This window comes from Monodelphis domestica, chromosome 1 (genome assembly GCF_027887165.1).
Source record: "Monodelphis domestica isolate mMonDom1 chromosome 1, mMonDom1.pri, whole genome shotgun sequence".
In the NCBI taxonomy this organism is placed as follows: Eukaryota; Metazoa; Chordata; class Mammalia; order Didelphimorphia; family Didelphidae; genus Monodelphis; species Monodelphis domestica.
This window is the reverse complement of record NC_077227.1, coordinates 561,407,871-561,429,876: the sequence shown is the minus strand read 5'-3', so window position 1 is coordinate 561,429,876 and position 22,006 is coordinate 561,407,871. Positions and strand designations below refer to the sequence as shown.

Genomic DNA, 22,006 nt, shown 5'->3' with positions numbered 1-22,006 from the left:
ACCTAACATGCTTTTAAAAATATTCTTAGAGGTGGTATTATTACTTTTGGAGATTCATGTCTTTATAATCTGAATTATTCCTGCTTAATGCACATAAGCATTTATTCTTCAATTAAATATTTTAAGCCTTCCTTTACAGAGTTTTCCATCATGCTGTAGGAGATATAAAATTAATACATACTATAGTCAGGATATGAAGTCAAAAGTTCCAACATGATAAACATAGGACATTTTTAATACATGGTTATACTCTCCATGCTTATACATAGGTTATACAGCTCCCCTTTAGAATTCCTCTGAGGCAAGAGGTTTCTTCTCTCTACCTCTGTAAACACTCTCCTCTCTATCTCCAATTCTTCTCCTTTTCTTCTTCCCCATAGTTGGTATTTAAAACATACCTGGTGAACTGATTTATTGAATTTCCGCAACCTACACTATAGTCATACTGGATGATCATATGCTTATAAAACATTTTGTGTTTTTTCATCATTGATTTTTTTCTTACATTACTTTTCATGTGTTTCCCATATTTTCCTCTTCTCACATCCTCTCTATCCTTGAAGATTTGGTTCATATTTTACTACTCTGATGAAATCTTTCTTGTTCTTCTAGGCTGAAGGGATCTTTGCCTCTCCTGATGTCTCATATTACTCTATAATTTTCATACATATTTCACTTATTCCTCTTTGTATTTTAGTTATTCTTATATATTGACTATCTCTGATACTATAAGTTCTTTGATAGAAGGTAACATACATTTTGAAACATATTGAAGAATAATAGGTTATTCATCTCTTACTCTCATAGTTTAACCTAAACATCTGGGCATATATTAATAATTTTCACATTATACTTTATGACTCCCTATAAATCTGGTTTCAAGAAGTGTTACTGAAACCTATCATACGCCAATGCATTAGTGTATGACTTTCACTCATTTCTCTAATTTTTATGGGCTGAAGGGAATCTGTTGGTAAGTTTTTTTTTTCTTATTGCTTTCCTTTTTCCCTGAGAGTTTTCAGGAAAATTGCTGGTACTTCAAGGAGCAATAAAGAAACCCTTATAGGAAGGTATCTTGTATAGCACATAACTAATGACAAATTATATATTTGAAATCATAGATTATAATATATATGTATAAGGAGGTGGTCCATTCTTACATTATGGAGGAATTTGATTTGTATCATTTGAGAATGTGTCCACAATGATCATAGATATCACAGAACTTGTGAAATATTGAATTATTATTGGGACACAGACTGAGATAACAATTAAAATTTGAAAGTGGTGTTATAGGGAGAGAAAGAGAGAGAGAGAGAAAGAGAGAGAGAGAGAGAGAGACAGAGAGAAATAGAAAGAGAGAGAGAGAGAGAGAGAGAGAGAGAGAGAGAGAGAGAAGAATTCTCTTCCAGCCATTTTTATGATATGTTGCTAGACTACACTGTCCACCCTAGGCCTCTTGCTTAAAACTGGTGTTTCCATCTCTTGCCATAGAATCTTGAACTCCTATTTTTAAAGTACTCAAGAATTTTTTTGACACTATTTTGATGCCTCCAAAGTATGTTTCTTTAACCACGTGGCTAGGAACAGTAATCATATGAAGAAACCATTTCTGAAAACAGTATATCATTTCCCCAATGGTTCTACCCACCTTCTCTATCACTTCCCAGAAAAAAATCGCTCCCTAGTCATCACTCCCCTATATGTATTATCTTTCATGATGAACTTGTAAAATCCTTGAGTGTTGAAATTGTCTGACTTATTTCTAATCCTAGCATGTATACAGCATAATAGGTGTCATATAGTTAGTGCCTAAAAATGTTTTCTTTTGCTTATTATTGGTAGTGATCTGCATAGATCTGCATAAGAGCACTATTTACTCTATGAAGGCTAGGCTATTACCCCACCTTTAAATGGTATTAAAACTGTTCTCACAATATATTTGGTCCAAGAGAATAGGCTCAAACTATTATTTAAATTCCCCCTGGTTTAAATATAAAAGTCAATAAAAGAAGAACCCGAAACTTCTCTTTCAGGCTTAGAACTACTGTGCCAACACTGGAAGTAGTATAGTAGTATAGCTATTTCCAGCTAAATCATTGCTGTATCCTTACTAAATATCCATTCCATCATATGGTGAAACAAACCTATTTGTGTTGACTGCTAGATGATCTATAAATATTTCATTTTGTTCCATTACCAATCTTGAACCACTGGTCTAGTCCCACTCAGCCCTGATTGGGCTGATAATTCTGAAATGTCTAGGGCATAGCAAGTAGAGAAAAGAGAAAAAAATCGGTGTTAAGAGAGTTTTACTACCTGGCATGATGGGATAATGGTGAAAACAATTTTTTTATCAACTTCATCACTTAAAGTCCTTCAAGTGCTCTGCCCATCATTATCTTCAAAAAAATAGGTAACAGAAGGAAAAGACTGAATAAAAGAGGCAATTCTGTGGAATTGATAGATTCCTTCCATCACCTTCCCTACTTCCATGAAGTTTATTCTCAAGAACATGATAACTTCATGTGGGTCCAAGTGATTTAAAAATGTGATTAATTTTTCCATGTATACAAATGGAATTCGACACTGACCAGAGTCAGTTGTAGTATTGTGAATATAAATAAAAACACCAAGCTTGGAATCAGGAGTGACTTTGGTTCAAATTTTGTCTCTGACACTTGCTGTTTATATATTAATGGTAAAATCACAATCTCTCAGTTGCTTCACCAATAACAATGATGCCTTTGGAACTCATCCCACAGGGTTATTATGAGCATCAAATGAGGAAACATTTATAAAACTATTTCCCAAATCTTCAAGTATATATCCATATACATGTCAGCTATTATTGTTTAGGGAATTAACTGTTCATTTTTCATTTTTTGGAACAACAATTCTTTTGGTTAATTGATAAAAGACCTCCTACTAACATTCAAATTGAAAACAAAACTTTTGAGAAACTTAAATGAACCTGATTGAAATCCAGTTGGTGATTTTTACAAAAGGGAAGTTTAAGTAGCTATTTCAACAGCTGAGATCATTTTGTTTCTATTGTCACTTTCTGAAGTCTACTTAAAAAATTATGAGAGACAGATTATTATAACTATTTTAGTTGTCTCTGGAAATTAATTTCCTTTAGATTTTCTCTTAATTTGGCATGAATTTGCTTTAGAATGCCATCAGATAGTTCTCATTCTTCAGTTTCCTTGTTTTTTCCCCCTTTAAAATAATACCAAATTTTTTTTTGTAAATAGAAATAATTAGAGGTCTTTGGAGATCCAAAAAGACAGGGATAGTATTCTAGATTAATTTTGTACCACATCTGGAGGTTAAGGGGTTCTGCATACAACAGAAGTTTAGTTAATATGCATTGAATGGATAGAAATTTTCAAAGATAACAGGACTGAGGAATAGAACGTTTTGTGGTGAATTATGATCTTTACTAGAGGTTATCTACTCTTTTCCTATAGGCAAAGGTCCATGTGACTAATATTTTTTGAAGAAAAAATAAAACCTCATTCATCAGCAAAATAACATAATTATGAAAAATTTATGGTTAAAAAAAGAATTCCTGGATGTTTGCTAAAAAGTTGCAGAAGACACTATATTAAATGTTACCCCATATCTAGTCTACAATAAAATTCAGCTTGAGTATTTTCTCAGTAAAAATTTTGTCTCAACATGAATTTACATGCTTTCTCTAATAAGATATTCTTTGTAGTTTAATGGATTTCATATTTTCCCTTAGATTTCAGAAATGTGAAAGTCAGCCATATTCTCTAAATATTATAACTGATGAGTTCTACTGCTTTTAAGCTTTGACATCTGCTTCTGTCATATAGATTGTGTTCACTTTTATTCTTCTTTGTAATGTTTTAATCTGCAAGATACCTCAAGTCCTTCCATAAGTATATAGGAAATAGCTCCTAAATAAATCCACAAATACCTGAAGTTATTTTAGGGAGTGGCATTTAGAAAAACATTAAATCAAAATAATTATTATAAGTAAGATGATTTATTTGAAAATTCCCAAATGAGATGATACAAATGATAAGTGAGACAGGTAAGAAAATGTATTTTCCTTTTGTCCTGAAGCTTGAAATAGCAGAATACTTAACTCAGATTAACTTTTTACTTAACTTTCTCTTGATCTAAATTCAACATAAACATCTAGCTACATGTTTACATATCACACTTTATAGCTTTGTGCCCTCTATATTTGGTGATTTATTAGATATGTACTGCTTCCTTCAATCACAATGCTCTGTAAAATAATTCCCAATTATTCTAAACTTTTAATTATTGACTAAAGGGTACTGACCAGTAATTATTTCTTCCAGTGCTTTTTTCTCTTTTTTCCCCCAGGGGACATTTCAGGAAAATCAAATAATGAATTCAGCCCTTATTCTCCAGACTAATTCATTTTCTATTTGACAAATAGAAATATATGCCAGAGAAATCAGGAAATTTAAAGAGAGTTGAGGCTCGTATTAATAGAAAATGAAATGGCAGCAGAACTTTTAAATTCTATTGTGTTATTGTTCTTGTTATCTAATAGAAAACTTGACTCAGAATGTGAATTGATCATTGGGAAAGAATGCCTATCATGCCTGCTTTCTACCATTAAATCCACCTATTAAATTTCATGAACTAAGCCTGAGTTAGGTTACTGCAACAGATTGTCACTTCATTGCTTTGTAGTTTTTTCACTTGTCATATTCAGACAATACCATATTGTTACATCAACTGCCATTTTTATTTTCTATAACTTATGAAGTGAGGTCAGGCAAAAACTGGTTTTAATATGGAGGCGGTAATTAGAGCTTGAAACAAAACTATAATTCACGTCTCATTTAAACAGATATACAAGAGAAGGGACGAATAACCTAACTAGAAGTCCAGAAGTGAAGATGAGCTTGGAATGTAATGAAATAAATTAGCCTAAGCGGAAGGATAGTTTGGCAGAATAATGGAAGATGAGATTCAATAGGTAAAGTAAGGCTAGCAGATGACTTGAATATTAAATGGTGGCAGACTAAATAGGAATAGGAATAGAAATTCTTAGAGGAAGATTATGATGAAAGCAGTGATTCAATAAAATTACTCTGGTAATAAGAATATTGGATGTACTGGAAAGAGCCGTGATTAGAAGTTAGTTAAGAGAATTTATATTTATCTGGATTTGAAGTTGTGAGATTAGGATAATTGAAGTAGGAAAGGAGAAGAGGTAATATAGTTGAAATGTCAAAAAGACTTGTGATAAACAATATCTAAGAGTTGATGAAAAGAGAAGTCATCCATTCATTCAATTAATAGTTATTGAAAATATACTATATTGAAAATATAGAGTATATCCCCCTGCAGGGAATAAAAAGATGGATAAATAAAACACAAATCTTGCCTTTTAGCAGTTAAAAATGAATATTACTACAAAACTTTTGGCCTGGAATACAAAGATTGATGACACCCTTGATAAAAATAAGTGTATTAGAAATATGGAAGGATGAATAAGGATATAGAACTTGGTTTTATGGATGATGATTTGTGAGTAGTCTCTCATTCATATTTACATGAAAAGATTATAGTAGTAGTCTCTCAGTAACCGAGGTTTTTTTTTTATGAAAAGATTAATTGAAGCATAATTGGCTAACCATATTTCTTATGTTATAAAAATTTGACCTAGATGAGTTTGTTTTTCATTGTTAAATATATATGTATATACACAAATGTATTTATACATACATACACATGGATTATATCCTAAATCACGATCTGAATTTTTCTTATGTTTACTTTCCATCCTTTTAAAAAATTTTTTGATGCTTTCATGGACTAATTAACCAGTTAACAAGTATTTTCTAGTTAGGTGGTACTAGTTAGGTAATTTATAGAGTGATGGACTTGCAGACAGGAGGACTAAATTCAAAACTGGCCCAGATATTTTCTAGCTGTGAAATCTAGGACAAGTCAGGCAGGCTATACCTGCCTCAGTAAAATGTGATATGTTAAAGTAGTACCTTCTTCCCAGGAATGATGGGAGGATAAAATGAGATAATTTTTGGAAAGTACTTTATAAACCTTAAAATGCTATAGTTGCTGAAGAATTATATCATATGTATTTACATATATAGTAGGTATATATGCAGAAAAATCCATTGTGTGTATAGGGGTGTGTGTGTGTGTGTGTGTGTAGTTGTGAATGTCTCTATGTCTTTCTATGTGTCCATGTAAGTGTCAAAATGATTTTCTGAAAAGAGAAATAGCTTTAGGGTCAGGAAGGTCTGGATTCAAGTGTAACCACTGACATATACTGGCTTTGTAATCATGAATAAGTGACTACATCCTTCTGTGTTACCATAAATTCTGAGTTGCCATTCTTCCTTGTTAGAGGGAGATAAATGAAATCATAGATTTGGAACAAAAACCAATGTGTACATGAGTGTGCTTGTGTTTAATATACAAATATGTGTGTTTATGTATAATGAAAGTTATAGGATTTATACTTTCAAGTATACAGAAAAGGAAAACCTCCCTTTTTCTTGTCTTTACTCTCTCTAAGCACATTCCCACTTCTATTACTTCTCTCCTTCATTTCCAGTCCCTGTGGAAAGATGAAAAGAAAACATGGGCAGGATTTGCACCTTAAAGAGGATACTTGTCATGATATAAAATAGTGCTGCACTATGCTTAATGCCAAATGTCAGGCCCAGAAGAAGTAATTGGGTGTGTGTTCATACCTGATTTATGACTTGAACATTTTCTTATGCACCTGCTGAATTGTTATTCTGTTTTAGTGTTTTGTCAATGTTCACAACCTCAAAGCTTCATGTTTTCAGATGTAGCACTGTAGCCAAAGTGATTTTTCATCTAACTGTAGCTTGGATGGATTACATTAAAATGGGCTGGGAAAGGATTTTCCAGGGAGATATATTTCCCAAATATAATATGTGACCTTCCTTTGACTATAATTGATATATGTTGTTTTAAAACACATTATTTTGTCACATTTCCTCCTATGTTGATGGAATGATACAGATGTTTGTCTTTTTTTTAAATAAAACATTTTCACCAATTTTAAGATCCCTTTTCCTTATACATATTGGCCAGTTTTAGCTTTACTACTAAATGAGCAACAAGCATCATATTGGTTTATATATGGTCATCATATCCAATAAACTCTGTTTTTTTGCTTCTTGATTCCTCAGGGTGGGGGCAAATGTCCAGTTCTCCTGTGAAGATAATTATGTACTTCAGGGTTCAAAAAGCATAACATGCCAGAGAGTCACAGAGACACTAGCAGCATGGAGTGACCACAGGCCAATCTGTCGTGGTAAGTAACATATAACTCGAATCCTCTTTTTATTTAATGTCAAGATTCTTTCAGTGACCAATTTGAGCTTTGAAGTATAAGTCATTATAAATAAATAGAATGGAGAGTAGACTAGGAGACAAAAGGGCCAGGTTCTGGTACTTTCTCTTCATTAATATCACTTTGTGACTTTCCTCAAGTAATATAACCTAGTTTCCTCATCTTTAAAATGAAGGAATTGAATGAAGTCATTTCTAAGGTTGCTTCCAGCTTAAACATTCAATATATCTCCATTCCTTTCCTTTTTCCCTTCCCTTTTTTCTCCCTTCCTCTCTTTCTTCTTCAATCTTTCCCTTCTTCCTTTCCTCCATTCCTCTCTACTTTCATCATTCCCCCTCTCTCTACCTTTACTTATTCATCTCTTCTTTCTTCCCTCCCTTCCTCCATTCCTTCTTCAAACATTTAAGTGGCTACTGTATGTCAGGCAATATTCTATGAGAAATAAAAAGACTAAACATATTCTTTTCTATCAAAGAGCTTTAATTGTACTGATGTTAGAAAGAGAAGCTATATTTAAAAATAATTTTAACAATCAGAAACAATAGAATTAATGACTTTTTATAAGCTTTTGGAAAGATAACAATATTTCTAATATTTTATAATCACATGAATAACCTGTTTTATATACATAGTAGGGATATGTAAATTCAAATGCTTACATGTAAAAATAATTTAAATGCACTTATAAAAATTATAATAAATGAATTTTAATTTTTCATAGAAATTCATTTCCTATAACTAAGTAACTTAGTTACTGAGGCTATAACTAAGTACATAAGTAAGAGCAAGAAGAAATAAGATTGGACATTTTCTTTGTAGATGCTTTATGTTGATGCCATGGCCCAAGTCAACACTGGACCAAATATTTAAGCAAAATTCACTCATCTTCAATATTAGTATCATCATTTCTTAAATGTAGTTATACTTTCTTAAATCAGGTCACGAGATTATTTTCTACACATTCAAAATATGACAATATGCTTGGCCAAAATTCATTAAAGAACATTCATATAGAAAGGCCATTCTCATTTACGCCCAAAAAAAAGGAACTTGAGGACTCCAGGGAAATATTGGTCCATGAATTTTTATAATGTTTGTAGATGGACTTTGGTTTGTATGTAGCCTGTGTGGATGTCTTCTCTATGGATTGGTGTTGAAGATAGCCTAGAGCAGGTAAGCATGGACCCCCCTGAGGGACAACCCTCTCTTAGGACCAAGGTCATCCAGCAGGAGTCTAAAAAGGACCATCTATGGTTGAATAGCTGTCCTTAGGTTCAGCTTCCTCTTTGTCCCCTGAAATGATAGTCCTCTTATCTGAATGTGGGTTATTTAAATAAAGATGAATTTAATAACAAGTTTGTATTGGGGAGGTATCAGGGAAGAGGGAATCCGGATTTCCCTAGATTGGGTTTGAGACTCTGTTTGCTTTTGAGCTGAGGCCAGGCCTCGCAGGCTGGTTCCTTTTATTCCTGTCTATGCTAATCTATGCTAGCTTTCTTAAGTTCAAAGTCTTTAGCAGTAGACAGCAAGGGGAAGAAAAGGTTCTGACCTTCAGAGGTGGTTGGGCCTGTCTCTTTGGGCTGATGCCCTAAAGACTGACCTTACATTTCAAATCTCTCTCCTTAAATCCTTTTGTTCGATGACAGGATCATAAGAAGCCAGGTAGAGCACACAGTTGGGAAAGATCCAGGAATAGAGAAACTTCTATCCAGAGACAGGGAGAGAGTACTCCTTCTAGTCCAAGAGCCAGGAAAGAGAGAGCATCACGAGAACAACTGTCACTCCATGTACCCCTCCCCCGACCAACTGTCATTCTTGTCAATATTTTCTCTTTAACATTCTAACCACTGTTTGTTCCATCTCAAAGGCAGGAAGTCCAGAACTTGCTTCAGTTTTCCATTCCACAGAAATCATCTTGCAGATCCCCTATAACTAAGTCCTATGCATTATACTTGTTAGGCAATTAATATATGACTGCTAAAGAAGTGAACAAAATAGATATAATGACTTTCAGATAATTATATCTCTAATATAGTCTTGCTAATTTTGACTGGAGAAAATGGTTTAGGGTAACCAGAAAAAAATATCTTTAGAATTTTTTCATCTTACATTGTCTGTAAGTCTAGCACAGAACAGAATAATTTCAAAACTTTAAACAAGTATTTTTTTTTAAATTAGGGATTTAAAATGCCTTAATGTAAACTTTAGTCAGGCCTTGGTTCTTTTTATCTTTGTTCCTTGGACAGCCCATGGCATTCTATATATACATAGGAGACAATATATATTGAATTGAATTGAAAAAATAAAATGAATATCTGATTAAACAAAATCAAAATATTCCTTGTGGGTGGATTTTTATGCTTACTTGCACAGTAATGAGAGGCAGAAAAAAAGGCTGTATAACTCCCTATTGCAAGAAACTACTACTATTTTGATCTTCTACTTTTAAAATATTTTATAGAGTTGCTTTTCTGTGATGGATTTAAAAGACTTGACTTGAACCTTATCTATGTTCTAATGAACAAATACCTCTGGCTCTGTTGCAGTAGGGTATTTGCCTAGGTAAAAGCACCATTTGAGGTGCCAGAGTTGGGTTGGGTCTCTGCTCATGTTTCCTCTTGCTCTGGAAGATAGATATTGTATACCAGTCTATGAAATGGGAAAATTGTCTTCTCCTTTACCCTCAATCTCCATCTGGCACTACTCTTCAACACTGAATTTTCCCTATAGATACTACTTGGTATCTTTATCTCCCCAAGCAACTTAAACATCAAACACTCATTACTTCTAACCATTTTTTTCTACCTCCCAAAATATTCTCTGCTATATCCCATTCATCATGAGTTATATTTTCTCTTATAGGTTCTCTTGAGTTTTTCCTTAAGAAAGGGTCTTGATACTAGGAATTCTAGGGATCAAGTAGTTGTATGGTAGTTGGGCCAGCATTTTGGATAAAGGAGGTTTTTGGTGACTTTTAAATCTTAATAATATCCTTCATAACAAATTTTCTACATTTACTATTTCATGGGCCAAGAGGCACATCTCTACACATTAACAGCCCAAATAAACTGAGAAGTAATTAAACTATATATCTCTAGGAGTATCATGATATCATGGAATGAGCTTTGGATTTAGAGACAAATTTTATTCAAAGCCTATTCCTGATCATATGCCTGTATCTACTTGAATATGGCACTGCCTTTTATTCCCACAACCCCACAAGGTATAGTTTTTTTTTATAACATGCCCTGCTAGGGATGACATGCCATGATCCTGATAGTGATGACTTTTACTCTGAATATAAAAGGAAATAAATATCTTCCTGAGTGTGAACAGGAGTGCCAAACTCAATTACATTTTTTTTTTTGTCTCTAAACTGACATTCCTGAAATTTAATATATATATTCTTCAGTTAAAATCTTCTAGTTTTTCAAGATTGAAATTTTTAGGCTCATTAAGTAATTACTTAGTCATTATTTTTAAGGATTTCTTGTCACAAATGACTGATTGATCTGTAATAATAGAACTGAAAATGATATTTAGAGCAGAAAGAAATTTTATTAAATTTCTATAGAAAAAATTCAAGAGTTTTTTTTCCAGTCTTTAAAATTATCTTTAGTGGTTAACTTAAAAATACCTAATGCTTCTGAAGGGACCACTACTACATATTTCCCCTTATTAAACACTATTATCTATTTCTTATACCATACATGCCTCAAAAGGGGAACTCTATCAATTGATGTAGATCCAAAACCATATTATATTTAGCTGATCATTTAGTTGATCCATCTTAAGAAGTTGCTATAAACAAAGGTCAAGTGATTAGTTTGCAGTTATGTAGATAGTATTAAAAGTACAATTTGAACTGCAAACCATACAGAGTTATAATTATAATAAAAGTGAGAAATAGTAAAAATGAAAACATCATTCTGTTAACATACCTACTATTTTTCTCCTCCCTCATATTTAAAGAGGACCTTATATTAACAAATTTTGTCACACATATTCCAAGCTCCTTCATTTATCAAATGTGATAAAAAATCCATTATTTCTAAAAGCATTTTATATCCATATATAAATGTTTTGAAAATTACAGAACAGGATTATTTGCCTTTTCCATTTTGTTAAATCTTCACAGAGGGTCTCTAACTATTAATTAGTCTATTTTGACTACAGTGTAACTTCTTGATAAAAAGCATCTTATAAATTGCTATGAGTCAGAAGTGATCCTTCACATTTGGACATCTGGGATGTAGTTAGCCAAGGCTCACATTAGCTAATTGGTTTTGAGTACTGAAGGAACATTACCTTTTCTTCCTGTTACTAAACAGATGATTGGTTGTCATAGCTTGGTAATTATACAACTGATTTTGTTTGAAATTATGCTTACTTCATTAAGGGATATGGAAACATTTATTATGTTTCTTCACTAGATAAATTATAAGCTGTTCAAAATCAATAGAATATTTTTAATTGGCAATGACTTTTATGTTAAAAAACTCATTTCAGCAAGCATTTATTGAGTGTTTAGTATATTCAAGGCACTATGCTATATATGACAAATAGAAAGACAAACTCAACAAAACAAACCAGTCTTCAGTTGGTTTCACAATATGCTGAATCACTGAAGGAACTACAGTTATATCATTTTGACTTACAAAGCATCCAGATTGACTTTGCATGCTATTAGATTTCAAGACAATAGTGGAATGCAATTCACATTAATTATAATAAAATTTACTGCACAGATTTTAATAAATTACATTGAATTATATTTTTACATTTTGAATTCAAATGAATATATAAGTATTTTGGACGTTAATACCATAACTTCCCTTACTCTCCCAGAATCACAAAATTTGGGAGGAGGGACATCAATGACCACCTTCTTCAGTTCCTATTCTAATAGGAATCACTATTCTAAAAGGAAAGAAAGAAAAAACAAATGATGATCTAGCTGTTTCTTAAAAACAGGGTGAGGGAGAACTCAACATTCAACAGAGTAACCCATTTTACTTTTAGACAACTCTTAAATGTTTAGACACTTTTTTTCAGTATCAAGCATGAAGTAACTTCTTTGCATAATAATAAATGTAGTAGGAAGAGGAGGAGGAAGAAAGAAGAGCTTTAAATTTTAGAATTTTTTTATAAATTCATTTAATCCTTAAGAAAAAAAGGTTATTGCATTATCCTTATTTGCTGATGAGTAAAAAAAATCTGAGAGTTCAAGTGAGATATCTAGAGTGACACAGGTTGTTTGGGTCTGAGGACAGATTTAAATTTTGGTGTTCCTGATTTGAAATTCATAGCTTTATCCTCTGGGACACCTATTTTCCATCACCAAATGAATCTTTTAGACATCTTAAACCGGATATCATCATATGTCTTAGACATCTTAAACTCAATATATCCAGATAGGTAGTAGGAGAACTAGGAAAGAATGATATCCTGAAAAACAAGAGTGAAGAGAGTATCAAGGAATAGATTATGGTCAATAGGTTAAAGGATGTAGAGATGTCAAGGAGAAGGAAAATTGAGAAAAGGCCTCATCTTTCTAATTTCTCCCTTCTTCTAATTTCCTTGTTAATGTCTTGGCAACATCCTCCTCCTAGTCCTTCAAGCTAGCAAACTAACCTTACCTCAACTCCTTACTATCTCTTACCCTGACTCCCATATCCAATCTGTTGCCAAGGCCTGCTGATTTCACCTTTCTTTTGAATATTATCCCTTCTCTTCTCTAGAATAGGCCTTTATCACCACACCCCTGAACTAACTTAAAAGCCCGCTTATTAGTCTGCCTGCCACTGGCCCCTTCCAACTCCTATTCATTCTTTCAACCACCAAGATGAATTAACTAAAACTTTGGTCTGATCTTTTCATCTCCCAATTTAATTGACTATTTCTATCGCCTCCTAACTACTACCTCCAGGATAAAATACAAAATCCTCTGGCATTCAAAGCCCTTCATAACCTCGTCCCCCCCTTTTCTAATCTCCTAATATCCTACCATGTATTCTTCAATCTAATAACACTACTCTCATAACTATTTCATGAATAAGACTCAAGCTCACATTTCTATGAAATGTCTCTGGCTGTCTTTCATTCCTAGAATTCCCTCTCTTCTCATCCCTGCCTATCAATGTCTTTGGCTTTTTAAAAATACTGTCCCTCCAAAAACTCTATCTCCTACAGAACATATTTCCCAGACACTCTTAATTCCAATGCCTTCCTACCTTAATTATTTCCTATTTATCCAGAAATAAGTTTATTTGAATTTGTGTGCTTCTTATCTCCCTGATTAGATTGTGAGATGCTAGAGGGTAGGGACTGTATTTTGCCTCTTTTTGTATCTTTAGTACTTAGGACCATGGTTAGCACATAATAGGAGTTTATTGACTGATTGACTGACTTGACTGTTCTAACTTCCATTTGTATTCTAACTCATTCATAGCTCTTTTTCATTTGAAAATTTGATGACCAAATTTTCTATATGTCTGTCAAATCAATAATAAAATTGTTAAGCAGCACAGGACCAATTTTTTGGGTTACTTCATTTGACACTTTTGGCCATGTAGACATTAAATTGTTAATGAATTCTTTTTGAAAACAGTTATCCAATGACATCCAAATCCATTCAACTGTTATTATATAGTTTATACCACTTCATCTTTTCAATTATAATATTATAAAATTCTTTATTAGAGTGTTGTTAATATTAAACAAAATTTTAATATTCCCCCATCTCTTGGTTTAGTGATCCTATCAAAAATGAATTGATATTCATTTGTCATACTTTGTTCTTAGAGAAGCTATATTGATTTTTTATAGTCACTGTTTCCCTATTTAGTTGTTTTCTAAGTGGCTCTTTAAATGACACCAATACCTTTCAAAACATATCAAATAGAGGGCAGCAGGGTAGCTCAGTGGATTGAGAGCCAGGCCTAAAGATGGGAGGTCCTAGGTTCAAATCTGACCTCAGACACTTTCCAGTTGACCCCCATTGCCTAGCCCTTACCACTCTTTCTGCCTTGGAACCAATACACAGTATTGACTCCAAGATGGAAGGTAAGGGTTTAATATATATATATATATATATATATATATATATATATATATATATATATATATATATATATATATATATATCAAATATATAATGAATCCGGAAAGAGAATAATTATTTTTGGACCTATTTTTCAAAGTAATCTGATAAATTGAATGTCTTATTGAAGGCATCTTGGTGGCACAGTGGATAGAGCACTAGACATTCAGGAAGACCTGAATTCAAATCAAGTCTCAGATCCTCAATATATAAGCCTGAGCAAGGCACTTCTGCCACACCTTCCTCCTCTATAAAATGGAGTTAATAACAGTACCTGCCTCACAGGGTTGTTATAAAGGTGTAAGGTACATTTACTGAAAGGAAAAGTGAGTGAACTCCTGGGATGATGGATTAAAGGGAGATCAGACTGTTGCTGATCTAACCCCCAAGGGTACTCAGTCCTTATCTAGAGAGAGAGCTGATGGCTGGCCTCTGATCCTTTTCAGATAAGATGATGACACAGTTAAAGCAGAGGGCTTTACCTGAATTGGGCACACCACAGGAATGGAAAATGATGTTTGATTAGGAAGTTTTGCGAAATCACTCTGGTAAAAAATTCCTTGCAGGAGGAAGACCAATGGCGGCCGAATCAGGACTTTGCTTTTGACTGAGTCTCTTAGAGATCTTCCTCCAGGACCAACCTCCACCCACAACCTTCTTTCCCTAGTTTAAAGATCTGACTGCTACTTCATAAACAAACACTATTAATTTGGGATAGGATAATTAAGATGTGATTAGGGAATAGGTAAAATAGGACTTCCCTAAGCTAAAACACAGATGATGATGAAGGATCCTTCTTGGCATAGGCTGTCCTGCGAAAGGACCAGCTCAGAAGCTTTCTCTGTCTTCTTGAGTCCCCTGTACCGGCTATCCTAATCTAATGTTAAAGTAACAACAAATGTCTTTAAGAATAGCTGACACAGAGGTAGATGTTTCAGTCTTCAGGACTGACTCAGTCCGCCCTCTGTAATAGATGATATTTGGAGTGTATATTTTGAGGGTATGATAGATAACTAATGAATCAGGTAGCTATCTTCTTTTTGCCTACCCTCCTTCCTCTATACCTCTCTTCCTCCCTCTTCCAGTCTCCCTTCCTCCCCTCTTCTTCCCTTCAGTTTCCCCTTCCCCCTTCTGTCTCCCTCAAGTCACTCATTGTGAGCTGGGAGGTTTTAATGAAATAGTTCTTAATCTTTGTCAAACAAGAGATTTATTTGGGGAATATAGAACAAGGGTGGAGGATGGAGGTAAGAGGAGTGGGATTTCCCTATTATCTAAAATAAGTGTTAGGTTGGAGGATATTGAGAGAAATGGCAATTCAGTCACTATTATGAAACAGAGCCAGTCAGAGAGAGATATGAGGACTATTGTCCTTCTTCCTTCAAATCAGCCAAGTCACCTCCAACTTGATTATCCCAAGTCCCAGAGATAAAACCAGCTTCTTCCTTCACATCATCCAGAAAGCCCAAAGCCCAAATCAGTCAAGCAGTTGGCTCTTGCCTCCAAATGTTTCCCAGTCATATTCCAAATGGAATCTTCATTTGAGTGACAGATGATCAATCTCTAGCTTCTTGTCTTGCCGCATGCATGCTTCTTCCACACCTCCAGGGAAAACCCTCTCTGGTAGCCCAATGTCCCATCAGTCCACAGAGATCTTGAGATGGCATTGATCAGGATCAATACACAGACAAAATGGGCATCAAATTCACTTGGGACATCCTTAGGACAATGGGTTTCTAATCCTGAGATCAGGAACAGAGCTACTTTTAGTACAAGGCTCAGAACCGAACCTCCTGTCTGTTGGTTATTTTCCCAGAAACCCTCTATCCAACATTCCAACTGCCCTGTCTGTCACTCTTGCTTCTCCATTATTCCATTTCACCTCTGTGTAAAATCCGTCTCTATCACATTACAAAACTTTTATTACTATATAAATACTAGTTGTTATTATTACTATTCTTTACATTCATGTGGAGATATTATATATATCCATTACTATTTTTGCTTAGGAATGATGCTCCCTATTAAGGACTTCACATTTATAGACTCTCAAGTGAGCTTTTCTGTCATTTAAAAAAATCTTTAAAAAAAATAACCTTAGTTTTCATGGTTAACTGGTATCTATTTTTAATGGTCTGCCTCAGGCCTGGCTAAGGGCAAAAAACCAGAGCAGGTACTAGTCCCATGGGCAAGACTATTCCACTGGTGGACATTTTTTGTTAAGCCAAGGTGGCAGGAAGGGCAAAATGCTCTTCTGGAAACTTAGAATAAAAAAAAGCAATAATAAAAAGGGGGTTGAAAAAATTAGGCAGCAAATTTCTCCCCTTCTTTATAAAGAGTTACAGAGAGATTGATTCTTGTACTTATATACTTAGGAGATACAGACTAGACCTGACTTCATTAATTTTGGGACCTCCAAGTAAGGAACTTCTTCTTTCAGTGCAGGTTAGCATCATCTTTACAATTTAGAATTTTAGAGAATCGACTAGAACATTGAGAGGTTAGATGATTTACCCAGTGTCTCAAAGTTAGGATGTTTGAAAAGCAGGACTGGAAATCAGCCTTTTTCTGACTTTGTGGCCAGCTCCCTGTATTTAAGTATATCTCTGTCTCTATCTCTATCATGTTCCTCTTTATCTAAATAACATACTAATTATACAGTGCTAAGAAAATACCTGACACATGATAGGTATTTAATAAATTACTTGACTAATTGACTATATCTACATTACAATTAATAATGCATAAAATTAAATGTTTCTGATATACCAGAATGTATATTGAAATATGCAGAGATATTCAGATATGCACAATGTAGAAGCTTTCCTATTATGATATATTATAATGGATTGTTGTTATTCAGGCATTTCTAAATCCTTGTCATTCCATTTGCGATTTCCTTGGCAAAGATACTGGTGTGGTTTGCCATTGTCTCCTCAGCTTATTTTGCAGATGAGGAAACTGTGGTAAACAGAGTTAAATGACTTGCTGAGGGTCCCACAGCTAATAAATGTCTGAGGTCTGTTTTGAACTTAGATATGTTTCTTCCTCACTCCAGGCTTGACTCTCTATTCACTGTACCACTTAACACTCCAAGATTATAATAGAGTGATTGAATTCTGGACTTGGTATTCAAAAATACCTAACTTCACATCACATTTCATATTTCTATTTGTATGAATCTGGGCAAGTCACTTTAACTGTGCATGCCTCAGGTAATTCTCTAGGAACATCAGAATTGACAGTCATAGATTTATAGTCTCTTCCTTCTTGACAGACAAGGATCTGAAGTCCAAAGTTAATCAATTTGCCCAAAGTCTATTAGGTAGCAAGTAGCAGAGATCAGATATATGTACTAAGTCTGTGTTGGTAAATCTATGGCATACATGCTGGAGCATGCCAGAGGGAACTGCTCCTTTCCCCTTCTCCATGTGCACCTAAGGACATTTCAATGACCCACCCCTCTACCCAGCAGCCCAATGGGAACACTTCTTCCCTTGCCTGTCTGGAATAAGGTCACATGTTCACATGCCATGTGAAGGTGGCAGTTTGGGCACTCAGTCTCTAAGATCTCTAAAAGGTTTGCTATCACTGTACTAAGTCATAATCAGGTTATAGTCTGTTTTGATGGTAATTATAATAAGTTCATGTTATGTATATATATGTATACATATATATGTATATATAGATGTTTGTAGAAATTATATATATTATATATATGTTCATTAAAGGGTTATATATGCATACACATGATGACAAGAATCCAAAAATATATTCTTTAAGCCAGAAACTATGTATGTTTTTTCACTTTGTTCTTTGTTGTTTCCTTTTAAATGACTATACATATATTAATTTTTCAAATTTGAATGACCTTTTAATTTATCTGTTTTATTTTTAACTTGGGAAATATTCTTTTTGGGAAGAAATACATCCAATATTTAAAATTTTTAAGTTTTAATATGTTTAAATTATTGCATTTTCCCATACTTGGTGTGAATCTTTTAAAAAATACTAAGTAAAAACTAGTGGAATAATATTTTATAGGCTCAGAGCATCTTAGATATAGACAAAGAACAAAAGTTGGAGTGAATTGGTATATTAAATAATAAAGTCAAACAAAAATTCATTGTGATTTATCTTCTTCCTAACCAGATGGATATGCTGCAGTTTACTTATGCTCAATCACTTTTATGGCCTTTTTCAAATTTAAAGAAACAGTAAATTCATTCAAAGTCTTGGAATTATTGAAAAGGAGGATTCACACAGACTTTGCCCAAGTATGGGAGAATTTGATATTTCTCTCCCTAAATCCTTCACAGTTTAAATCTTAAGCGTTGGTGTTTTTTATCTACCTTTCACAGGCTACTGTGAATCAATGAATTAATTGTCAATCAATTAATCAACAATGATTTATAAAGCACATAATATATGCATGCTTGTAATTATTAATAGAAAGGAAAAAGAAACAGTGACTGCTCTTGATAAGTTTATATTCTTACCAGAAGGGATATCATGTACACCCAAAGTATGTACCAAAATATATGAAACTGATGTAAACCCCACCATAGCTGCATGCAATAGACCAGGGGAGAGGCAGATGTAGTATAAAGAATAGTGAGCCAGGAGTTAGAATACCTGCCTGGTGGCAAATCTTGGGCCCCTTACCTTTAGCAAGTTTTGTAATTTTGTGACTTCCTAAGATTTGTATTTCGGGAATATCACTTAATCTCTCTGAGTCTCAATTTCTACCTTCAATAAAATAAGTGTTAACTTGTTAGATAACAATAATAAATAATCAAGGCAGACTCTACAAGAAGTCTAGATCTAACCAATGATCTATTTTATTTTTATTAACTAATATTTCTCTTACATTAAAACTCTACAATCCCTAAATATTATGAGAAAATTATAACACTTTTACTTTTGTGTTTCTAGCTAGGACATGTGGTTCCAACCTGCGTGGACCAAGTGGGATCATTACATCACCTAATTATCCAGTTCAGTATGAAGATAATGCACACTGTGTGTGGGTCATCACTACAACAGATCCTGAAAAGGTACAACTTTCTTTTTTATAATTATTTAAATGAGTATTATTAATCTCAAACATTTAAAACAAACACACTAGAAAATATATAGATGTATATAAACATGCTGCTTGAAAGGAAAGTAATCATCTACATACCCGTGATTATCTAGATAGGGTTTTAATTATAAAAATACTCTTAAGATTCACACAAAAACTGAGAGTTTCTGCTCTATTCTATCTCATCTCCTATGAGGCTGGAAACCAGTGTCTTACTTTTACTGGTACTAAAACTACTCTTATGTTTCTTGCTTCTTTGTCTTTAGATTTGTTCTACTTTATTGTATTCTCCTAAAGTCATGTCTCATCATTTCAGTAAGAATGCGGATATCAGTCATCTTAGAAATATACATCATTCTCTTGCACAAAATAGACTAATCATTTACTATTGTCTTTTAATCATTGTTCTTCTTTTTCCTCTAAAACCTTTTACTAAAATACAAAATAAAATGGTTTAAAGTACATAGATTACCTCTGTCCATTTTGCTCCCTGATGAAAAACAGTCAGGGATATTTTATTCATTTATTATACAGGCATTTGTTTCTGTTTTTAATCTTTAACTAGCAATTTGTTTTATAATACTTTGAATTGCAAAGCCAATTACAAATTTTCAGTTTCTCCATGTGTAATAGCACAGGGGAGGGACTCTTAATAACTTAAAATTTTTCTGTAGATTCTGTAAATAAATAGCAGTAGTCAAGCTGTATAGAATGCTGTGTTAAAGACCTCCTTCTAGCAGAATACCCAGAGTTTAACTTTTAAGTTCTCAGGTAGTATGACTACTTTCCAGTACCTCTCTTCCTAATCTCTTCCTTTCTTCCCCTTCCCCCCTCAGCCAAAGGTTGTCTCCACAAAATCTTATATAAAATGGGAAGAGACCTCATAGACTATCTATCAACCCATCTGTGCACAGGAATGACTTCTATATTTCTCTATTTTGGGGGAATTATTTCTCCTAATTTCAGATTACTGAATGTGAGTGAAAAGTAAAATGAAACAGAAGAGAAGAGGTTCTAACATTAAAAATGAAAATTAACTTTTTATCAGTTTTTTAAAAAAAGATTTAATTTAATCTCAATAATTAACAATTAAAGTATTCAAGAGTTTAGGGCTAACAGACAAATCTGAAAGGTTTTGGATGAAAGGGGCCTTTTAATGCATTGAGATAAAGAGAAAGCATAGTATACAATTCATTTTTTGACAATAGGGATGTTTCAGAGCTAAGGGTTAGGGGAAGATCTTGGGAATCAGAGCCTCTCTAAAGGATAATAAAAACATGCATTTTCCACATGAATCATGAGAGCAGAGGAGAAGGGAGAAGTTCTAGTTTCATAAATCTGGCCCCAAAGTTGGGGTAGAGAAAATGAGAAAACCAAAGTGGACACATATGTTGGCAAAACCTCCCGAGTCATCTTAATGAGGAATTAACACCTTGGGATTGATTATAAGAAGAAGAAATTTCTTCTCTTTTATATTATTTGAGTTCTGTAGAGATGACATGGTATAGTGGAGAGATGGAATAAGAGTGCAGGGAGATGAGTTCAAGTCTATCCTCTGACACATACTGGTTATGGAAGCCTAGACAAGTCAAATAATCTTTTAATGTTCTAGACAACTCTAAGTATATAAAAATGTTGCTGAGCCTTTGCAGTTCTACACTGGTAAAAGAAACTTCTCTAACTGGGAGTTTTCTTTGCCAGTGAAATTATAGATCTGATTAAAAAAAATCTCTCCTGTCCAGGAGATACCAAAGTTTCCTGGCTATTTTTTGTGAAGAATTTCATCTATCTCAGCAATAGTTTCCAGGCACTACAGATTCAGCTGAAAAACAAAGCAAAGAAAAACAAAACAAAAGCAGATCATGCACTATGATGTCCTACACCAAACTTTATATGCAAAGCAAGCTATTTAACAAAACTAATGCCCAACAAGCAAAACAGGAATTTAAGGTGGAAAATAATAGCAAAAATAGCTTTTCTCAGTAGTTGTTTAGATTGTATCATTAAATGAAAGATTACTTTCGTTTTTATTGCATAGTTCAAATTCTCACTTCATATGATGACTATAGATAATAAGGTTGATGTTTTTTGAGTCTCACATACATAATTTGCAATTATGATAGTACAAATTAAGTCAGGAGCCCAGCAAGGTATGTTCATTATCTGGTTTCATTTGCTTTAGAATAAATTTCTATGATTTAGTCTAAGTGTCATAGAGACCCCTACCTGTGAAAGAGGAAAAAAAAAACTGCTACATTTTCACATTGATTGAATTTTGTTTTTAAATTAAGGTATAATGTTCAGTGTTCTAATTGCCCTGAAATGAGTAATATGTACAAGTATATGATTCTCCATGGCCTAATTAGAATGAATACTTCTCTGTATAAAACTGACATCTCCCTTCTTAGGATATACTAAAAAGTTTCTTCCCCAAGAACCCTGTTAAAGT

At 33.6% G+C, this 22,006-nt stretch overlaps 1 protein-coding gene across 2 annotated transcripts in view; it reads left to right on the top strand.

Moving 5' to 3' along the window:
* Nucleotides 1-22,006, top strand: part of CSMD1 (CUB and Sushi multiple domains 1) — a 2,624,761-nt gene that overhangs the window by 1,720,868 nt on the left and 881,887 nt on the right. For both annotated transcript variants that reach the window (XM_056823354.1, XM_007476228.3), the window contains exons 9-10: nt 7,209-7,333; nt 19,407-19,528. In XM_056823354.1, the coding sequence (XP_056679332.1) occupies nt 7,209-7,333; nt 19,407-19,528 (247 nt within the window). The remainder of the gene's footprint in view (nt 1-7,208; nt 7,334-19,406; nt 19,529-22,006) is intronic.